This window comes from Myotis lucifugus, unplaced genomic scaffold (genome assembly GCF_000147115.1).
Source record: "Myotis lucifugus unplaced genomic scaffold, Myoluc2.0 scaffold_744, whole genome shotgun sequence".
Classification (NCBI taxonomy): Eukaryota; Metazoa; Chordata; class Mammalia; order Chiroptera; family Vespertilionidae; genus Myotis; species Myotis lucifugus.
In genome coordinates, this window is record NW_005871792.1 from 359,767 (window position 1) to 368,555 (window position 8,789).

Genomic DNA, 8,789 nt, shown 5'->3' on the forward strand with positions numbered 1-8,789 from the left:
CCAGATTTAGCCTGAGGATCGGCGGGCGACCGAGCCCACGCAGTGCCTGCAGGGAGATGCCAGGCTGCCCTAGCTCCTGACTGGCCCCAGGGCTGCGGGCTCGGCCGAGGGCTCTACTTGTGATAAAGGGTCTCCCCTCCTCCAGCCCTCGTTCCGCCCCATAACCAGGGTCTCCACAGGAGGGAGGGAGAGGGAAATGAAGGGCCCTGGAGAGGAGCCGCGAGCATATCCTGGGACCCCCTCGCCCTGGCCTCCCGGGGCTGCTGGGAACCGGAGCTCCCGCGTCTGCCTGGGGTTAATGCTTCAGGGTCAGCAGTACAGACGGGAGGTTGCTGGTCATGGCGAGGACACCGGGGGAGGTTGGCGGCCAGCCTGCGGGCCCCACGGCGCAATCAGTCCAGCCCCTCCCACCAAGGTCTACCCCGGCCGCAGGGCTCTGGGCGAGGTACCAGGACTACTGCCGATTTCCGAACACTCACAGGCACACCGCCCTGGGCTGTTCTGCTGGTCCCCCCCATGACCCCCATGCAGCCTTAGGAGGAGTGATGGGGAGCCCCGGAGGGGAGGTACCCCACCACCCGACTTCCTAAGGTGAGAAGCCTCCCTTCCCTTTCTCCCTCCGCAGGTGGGATTCACACCAACGAGGCAGGGCTGGGGCCAAAACACAAACCCCCAGCGGGCCTCCCTGCCGGCGTCTCGGCCGCTTGTATTTACAAAGTCCCCAATCACTCACCTCTACTGGGACCAGCCCGGGACCCTCTCGCCCCTCAGCTGCCTCCAAGCCTGTCCCGTCCTGAGGCAGACTGCTCCCCGCGGCTTGGCTGCTGCCCCGGCCTGGAATGCCCTCGCCCGCCCTGTGCTCCCATCACCCGGCCCAGGCCCGAGTCAGCAACTGTCCACCGCTCCCGGGGGACGAGAGCCCCGGCAGTTCCGGAACAGCGCTCTGAGGGCAGCGTCCTGGGTCTCGGGGTCCCGGTCCCGGGCTCTGCCCAGCACAGGGTTGTAAACAAGTCTGCTCGCGCCCAACGTGAACCACGGGGACAGTGAGGTGTCTGCGATGAACACGCTGCAGGTCTTACTTCCCTTCAGAGCCGCCAGGCACCCGAGAGGACTCGAAATGCAGGTTTACTGCACAGACACGTGGATCGGGAACTGCTTCCCTGCGACGGGTCAGGGTGGCCGTGGCCTTGAACCCTAAGCCACCCGGTCCAGGATGTGCAGGCTGGGTCCGAGGGGTGCGAGCGGGTGCATGCCAGCACTGAGGGGGTTGGCAGGGTGACCCGACTCCAGGGTGATGTACTCGGGCCCCAGCCAGAAACACGACCAGGCCCATTGGTCTGATACCCACTGAGGTGCCTTCTGGCAGCTACGGCACCGCAGCAGTGACAGCTACAATTAACGTGACGACCGGGTGCCAAGCAGGTTACACGCATCGGCCAAGCCAGGCAGCCCGGAGGATTCCTCCAGCGTGTAACCACGTGACTGCCAGCAGCGTGCCGTGCTCCAGGCCAGGCGCCGAGGATGCAGAGAGACACAGCCCCCAGCCCGGGGAGTCATAGTTTGTGGAAGGAAACAGACGGAAAAATAGGCCAGTAAACACAGAGCGGGAGACACCATCCCGTGGACATTAACCCGGGCCCTGCGTCAGGCCGTGTGGGCGAATCCACAACCACAGCCATATTATCTTGTACAAATTACTTAAATTCCCTAAATGCTCCTCTCCTCATCGGTAACAGAGATTAATAATACTTAAATTGAAGACTAACCAGGGCAATTTACATAAAACGCTTACCTTGGGATGAATAAAAATAACATTAAGTAAATGAATGATGGTTATTGCTCTTTTCGTTAACCGCACGATAATTAGGTAGAATGCACAGATTTAGAGCATGACATCTCCCTGTATTTCTAACTTGTTCTCAGGAATGCACCTTCGAAACACCCGACCCTGAGGTCCCTTCGCTGCACTGATTCGTGACTGGAGGGTCGCCGGGGCGACCTTGTAATTTATTGCCCAAACCAGGGCACCTCTGATAGTGGACAGAACAGGAACGATTGGTAACCCCACTGGGATGACAGGGTAAACCAGGTGTACCATTCTGAGCAAATGGAAGTGCTGATCACTTAGTCCATCATTCACAGACCAAGTTCAGGGGCAGAGTCAGCAGCCCTCACTGGGCATCCTTTCTCCCTTTGGCCAAAAGTTTTGGGAGGTGCCACCAACATCAAGACCAGGCCCAACTAAATTCTAACCTGGATAACAGCCGGCAACTGCACCCCAAATCCCTAAGTGAGGACAGTCCATGTCCACGAACACCAAGCACGCGCACGCGCGCGCGCACACACACACACACACACACACACAGTTCTTCTCAAAACCTGAGTTAGAGTCAGCCCGGGCCCTGGCACCTGTCATCGCCGCTCAGTAGCTGAAGACTCCCGAACGCCCCGCTCACCTGAGGTGCCCCGCGCTGTAGAAGCGGGACTCGCCGTCGGTGGAGCGGACCACCTGCAGCGAGAACACGGGCTGCAGCTGCCTGAGCTCCAGCAGGACGATGGCCAGGTAATGGATGAAGAGCAGCGCATCCACCAGCGAGACCGCGTATTGCACGATGCCCTGGTAATTCCGGTCCCGGGAGTCCAAAATGCGGACCCCGTAGAAGAGCCAATAGGAAACCACAAAGAGGAAGATGAGGACCAACAGGAGGGCCCGGAACACGAACACCCGGGGCAGGTCGGCTCTCTGCTTGCGGAAGAAGAGGGCCCAGGTCCCGATGAGCAGGATGAGGAGTTTGAAGGCCACGGAGATGAAGAGTCCCTCGCAGATGGTGCCGCAGGGCTCCAGCTGGTCCCTCCACAGGATGGGGGGCAGCAGGATGAAGGCGATGGGGGTGAGGAAGACTAGGAGTCCGAGCGCCGCGGCCACGGTGAGGCCCAGGTAGCGCTTGCAGTCCAGCCCCACGCTGTCCTCCAAGTCCTTGCTGATCCTGGCGATGTCCTCCTGGGAGATACTGTGCTCCGAGGTGCCGGTGATGGCCGTGGTGGTCTCCCCCCAGTTGTCATCCTGACGGGAGAAAACAACCAGGATGCAGAGCCGCACGCAGCGGGTCGTTCGCAAAGGCCACCTGCGGACACGGTGGGTGGGCGGGAGGTCCCACCCGCAGAACCGACCCACCCGCCTGGGCTTCCTAGAACATCGAAGCTTAACGCGTTCAATACAGGACTTTTTAAACTTTAACAATCACCAGTTACATTTCTCAAAATGCACTGTATCTATTTACAAACAGAGAGAATGTAATGTGACCTTTTTGTTGGCTTGTTTGGGTGACTCATTATGACATGATTATCACACCCTCCCTGTTGGAGTCCCCTGAGAGGCTTGGAGGGGCCTGGGGCTATCTGTTCTGCACTAACCAATCCCATTGCTTGTTAGACTAACACAGGAGGGCCCACCTGTGGCACAAGGAGAAAACCCTCCTCCTGTTCTCCACTCATGCCTGGGTCACGAAGGCTACAAGCCCACCTTCTGGAAGGGCCCTCCGGTAGCTCACCCAGCAGAAGGCATCGAAGGGAACTTTCCTTGCTCGGATCAAGGCTTACCTGCAGCGAGGACACACAGTTTTTGGAGCTCCGTGACGTTCCCAAGGCCCATTTAATAAATACCAGCGTCGAGCACTCCCTGGCAACGCTTCTCAAGGAACAAGCTAAGCAAATCCAAGAGTCTCTGGCCAGGGCAGCTAGACCTCCTCCCACGACACACGTGCTCCTGGCAAGCTGAACCTCAGGGCCCGGGGGTACCAGGATCTTCACGGCGTGTCTGCCTTTTGCTTTCTTGCTTTCTCTCTTTTTAACTCTGAGGTGGTTTCTAGTTACAGCCAAGAGTCTTCATTGAACAAGACCCAGTTGTCAGGATTTTAAGCAATTTTGCTATTTCGCTGGCAACTCTGACTCCACCCCGAAAAGCAACAACAGAGAAGGAGGCAATGAAAAGCCACATGGAGTCCAGAGGGTGGGCCTCAGGGATTCGTGTGTGGGATTTAACTGGGAAAAAAGTCAGACGGAGGGAAATTAATGTGTAAGACACCAACTTAAAAAAATCTAGTTTAACAGCTGACTCAGCAAGATAGAGCTCTCACGACTGAACAATAACCTCTAACCTAGTAAGGATAAGAAATTGGATTCACAAAATGCACAGGCCACGGCAAGGAGCGGGGTAGGGGCGAAGGGCCTGGCCTGTGAAGAGACAGTTCCTCAGTTTGGAAAGCGACTGGAGCCACACACCAGGAGGGAAGGGACCATTTAAGACGAGGAAGCACCAGGACTCTCGGACATCGCTGGAGGAAGCATAAGGCGCACAAATCACTCTTGAAAGCCAGCCTGGCACTTCCATAGACATTTAAATGTATGCTTCACTGTATGGCCCAGCAGCTCCACTTCCAGGTTTTTATCAAAATAAAATAAAAACATATGTCCACAAAAGACTTGTACGGGAATGTCCACAGTTTTATTCATCGGAGCCCAAAAATGGTGCAACCCAAATGCCTGTCGTTCAGGAAAACGCGTAACAAATTGTGAGACATTTGTACCCTGGGACCCGACTCAGCAAAAATCCCGAAGGAGGAACCGCGGAAACACACAGCGTGGAGAAATCTCCAATCACGATGCTGCGTGAAAAAAAGTCCAAATCAAAAGAATGTAATTCCAATTACATGAAATTCTAAAATAGTCAAGACTAATCGACAGGGACAGAAATCAAAGCTGGGCTTGGAGAGGGGGCAGGGGGAGACAGGGAAGAACCTGAGAGAACTTTCTAGAGCAATGGAAATATATTTATCGATAGGAGTATGTGTTATATGGGTTTTATTCCGCTCTTAAAGTTTACCAAACTGTACACTTTGGTCTGTTCATGTCTCTGTGTGTAAATTCATTTCAGTTTTTAAAAAAGAAAAAAAATCACAAGCAGGGGGGAAATTCAAAGATGGCACCTTGCTTTCACACCGGGTGAGTTCACGGGCTCCCTAAAATAACTGACCTGCCTATGCTCTTAGTGAGGGCGACGCGGGACTCCACGCGGTGTACGGGGCCTAGTCTTCGGTTGACACTCAATGCTGAAACCATGACCAGCATCTTGCAGTCCTTTTGTCGGCCACCACACTCTCTGATTTAGCTCCTCACCTTTTTTTTCCCCTGCCAAAGCGTCGCTAACTAAGTCCCTGTCTATGTTAAGAATGTGTGCACATCTGAGCCTAAAAAAATGCAGACGGCTACAGGGCTGCCTGGTTCACGTTTGAGGTTCTTGGAACAGAAAGGATCGAAGACCCTCGAATCCATGTTCCTAGAGTTTCAGTGAAGAAGCTGAGGCCCACCAAGGTGACTGCCAAGGTCACACAGCAGCTGAGTACAGCCTCCCAATGCATTTCCCATCACGTCATCCTGGTGTCAACACCAATAGCTTCCCAATGGAGCTACAAGGCGTAGAGAAGCTGCAAAGAAGAAGTGCCTTTGCACGGGCCATCAGCACCTCTGGATCCACATCTAGAAGGGAACGGACCCCCTACAGCACCGAGGATGGTCTACTCAGGAGTGGCCCCATCCATCCCAACCACCCCTCCGACCCTCCCAGGGCCACGGCGGGCAGTGACAGAGTGAGGACTACAGACGTTACTCATCCTGGACACACCCCACCCTCATCCCGCAGCTGCAGCTCTGGGTCCCAAGGGCACCCTGCCTGCTCTGAGGAGCCCATCTACCTGCTCAGAAATGCACATCTGTGTAACCCCACACGTACACAGAGACTTCTCCACAGTCCTACCTCCTTACAGCTGTGTGTGCACACACCGGGTTATTTGGGGCCCAGGCTGGACATGCATCTATTTCCCAAGCTGGGGAGGGTATGCAAACATGTTTCTGAGTATAAGCTCAGATGTTTAAGTCAGATGGGCTGCCGGAGAGTGGAGACCCAGAGAGAAGACCCCACACAATGTTTTATAAAAATTCATAAATTACCAAAACAGTTGACCCTTGAACAATGTGGGGGTCAGGGACACTGACCCCGGGGCTCCGTCGAAATCTGCATATAACTTTGACTCCCCCAAAACTAAACTACTAATGCCTACTGTTGACCAGATGCCTTACCAATAACCCAAAGAATTAAGACACATTTTGTATGTTATATGTATCACATACTATTTTCTAATAATAAAGTAAGTTAGAGAAAATATTATTCAAAAAATCATAAGGATGAGAAAACACATTCCCAGGACTGTCCTTACTTAATGAAAAAGATCCGAGTCTAAGTGGACCTGCGACAGTTCAAAAACCACTGTACTTAAAACACTGAGTGAGTTCACATAAAATCCTGATCTCCAGCCTTTCCTAAATATGGCAGGACCCAGGCCCACAGGCAGAGCCCCTGCGCTCCTGAGCAGTGAGCAGCGTCTGGATATAGGAGCTGCTGCTCCCGACGGAGCAAATGCATCCTCCTGTGTCCCAGACCCCTCCCCGCTCACGGCCCTGGCGCTCCCGAGCCACAGACTGCTGCCCATCCCCAACCTGCCCGACACACTTTGGCCTTTTGTGTGTTCCAGGGCCGGTTCGTCCACCTGTGCTTTCCCACCCGGCATCTAAGCACGCGGCCCCTGATCGATTTCATGTCTAGGAGTGATGCTCACTCAGGGCTGCCCTAACCGCCCGCTCTTCTCCCCACAGGACTCGGGGTTTCCGAAAGGAGGGTCCTTTCCTCTTGTATCCTGTTCCCCTTGCAGTGAGTCTCCAGACACTGAGCCCACACTTCTCCCTCCTCTGCCCCGGTGTCAGCCGAGCTGGCTTCTTTCCAACACGACTCATAGCAGGCCCACCCGCCACACTTCGGAAGCGCCCGCAAGCTGGCCAATGGCAGCACAGGCTGCCCGTAAGACCAACAAGAAACCACAGGACACAGATAAACTAGTTAACATGCTGGAAAAATAAAGGTAAAAGCCCAAGAGAACCTACCGCTACAAGACTTAGGAAAACATTTACCGAAAAGAGCCCCGATGGAGGGGCCGTGTGCTTACAGACCACCCTGGACCCTCACCTGAACTTCCTCCGTCCGCGTGGAGTCGTTCCCCAGCAGGGGCTCCCCGGTGGGCGCCTGGATGGTGACAGCCTTTTCGGATCCTCTGCCATCTTTGCTCCGGGGTGATTTGTGCCTCTCTCTATTTCGCTCCCTGAAAAAAAACACACACACAAAAAAAGAACATCATCAGCTAGCACATTTATCCCATGTTAATTAACTCTCATTTCTTCTAAATATATTGTAAATTTCACTTTGAATTTAGGAAAATTACACACACACACACACACACTGGCAATACCCACCTATCGCCACTCCTCCTCCCCCACAAGGAGTAGGTTGATTTTAGCATTTTCTTCCTGCTATTCCAGGGCCCCAAACAAAGACTGTGACACCTCCATCAACAGTGATCGTATTTTTTCAAAGCCTAACTGTGAATTTCAGAATCTGTGGAGCTAAGGCACATTGTTATGGTAAAATGACGGCCTTGCTTTGGCTATAATTTGACTGAACTTATTTTCTAGGCCCCGCCTCTGCCCTGATTCTGATTTTGATTGGGACAACACTGCAAAATCGTCAAGCTTTGGTCTGTCCAAAAAAATCTGGGACACACTGTCACCCTACACCTTTTGGACAAGAAGAAAGGAAATTCTAAACCAGCACAGAGAATCATTTACTCCTCATTCCTACAACTTCAAACTAAAAGTCATTCCCACAGGGTCCAGCTGAACTCAAAGACAGCCACAGAAACAAACAGAAGCTGGGACAAATGATGCCAAGGTGTGTGCATGTATGTGTGTGTGTGTGTGTGTGTGTGTGTGTGTGTGTGTTCAGGTGTCCAAAGGACAACAGGCTGCTGGGTGATATTAATCCTGGGTGGTCTCCCCGGGAGACTGTGAGCACCTGCTGTGGGTCAGTCTTGAAACTGCAAAAAGAATCAATCGCTGTGCAAACCTCAGGGTCACAGCCTGGACATCAACCACCCCGACTGGGAACAGTCAACGCAACCCAAGGAGCCAAGAGCGAGTTCCCTCAACCTCCTGTCCACAGGCCGCCGTGACATCAGCCCTCCCTCCTCCAACCACTGTCCTCACTCCCAGGTCTCCAGGCGGGACAGAAGCATGGCACCGCTGACCCTGGGGACCCTTCGGTGCTGCCCCTACTATAGGTGGAGTCTTGCACAAGTTACTCAATCTCCGAAGGCCTCCGTTTCCTGCTCTGTGAGATGGGGCTAATGATACCACCAAAGAGGTTGTGCAGGCAGAGCTGAGGACAGGGGTGTGGCGGTAGGTGTAGCTACTATCATTATGGCTAGTACTCTTAGCCGAGGGCAAAGTGTGTACCTTGGCAGAAAGAGTTGTAAAATGAGCCATCAACACACCCTCACACCCCTTCCCGCCCCCACAGCACACCTTCCATTAATCTACTACTTAGCTAACAACACCACATGCAGGAGTCCTGTTCAAACTCCTACCTTATCAGGACGGCCCGAGGATCAGCATGGGCTAAGCCCTTCAAAGAGCTGGGAGGCTTCTGACTCTTTCGTGATAGCGACTCTAATCTCTAAGTTACTTACATCTATTGTAAATCAGAGTCCAGCAATAGATGTGTTCTGGTCAACTCGGCTCATGTCAGCCAGGCAACCGGGGAAACAGCCCAGAGATCTGAGAGTCACTGCCAATCACTCCGCTCCACAGCCCACCCCACTTCTTAGAGCACTTTACTGAGTGCGCGA

General features: G+C 53.7%; 1 protein-coding gene across 1 annotated transcript in view; it reads right to left on the minus strand.

Annotated features, from left to right (window-relative positions):
* The window catches only part of LOC102421042 (vang-like protein 1), a gene marked incomplete at its 5' end in the record, with an annotated part of 21,743 nt that extends 14,512 nt beyond the window's left edge, over window positions 1-7,231 (minus strand). The window contains 2 exons of the mRNA XM_006105991.3: window positions 2,457-3,064; window positions 7,076-7,231. Of these exons, the coding sequence (XP_006106053.2) occupies window positions 2,457-3,064; window positions 7,076-7,231 (764 nt within the window). The remainder of the gene's footprint in view (window positions 1-2,456; window positions 3,065-7,075) is intronic.
* Window positions 7,232-8,789: the final 1,558 nt, after the last annotated feature.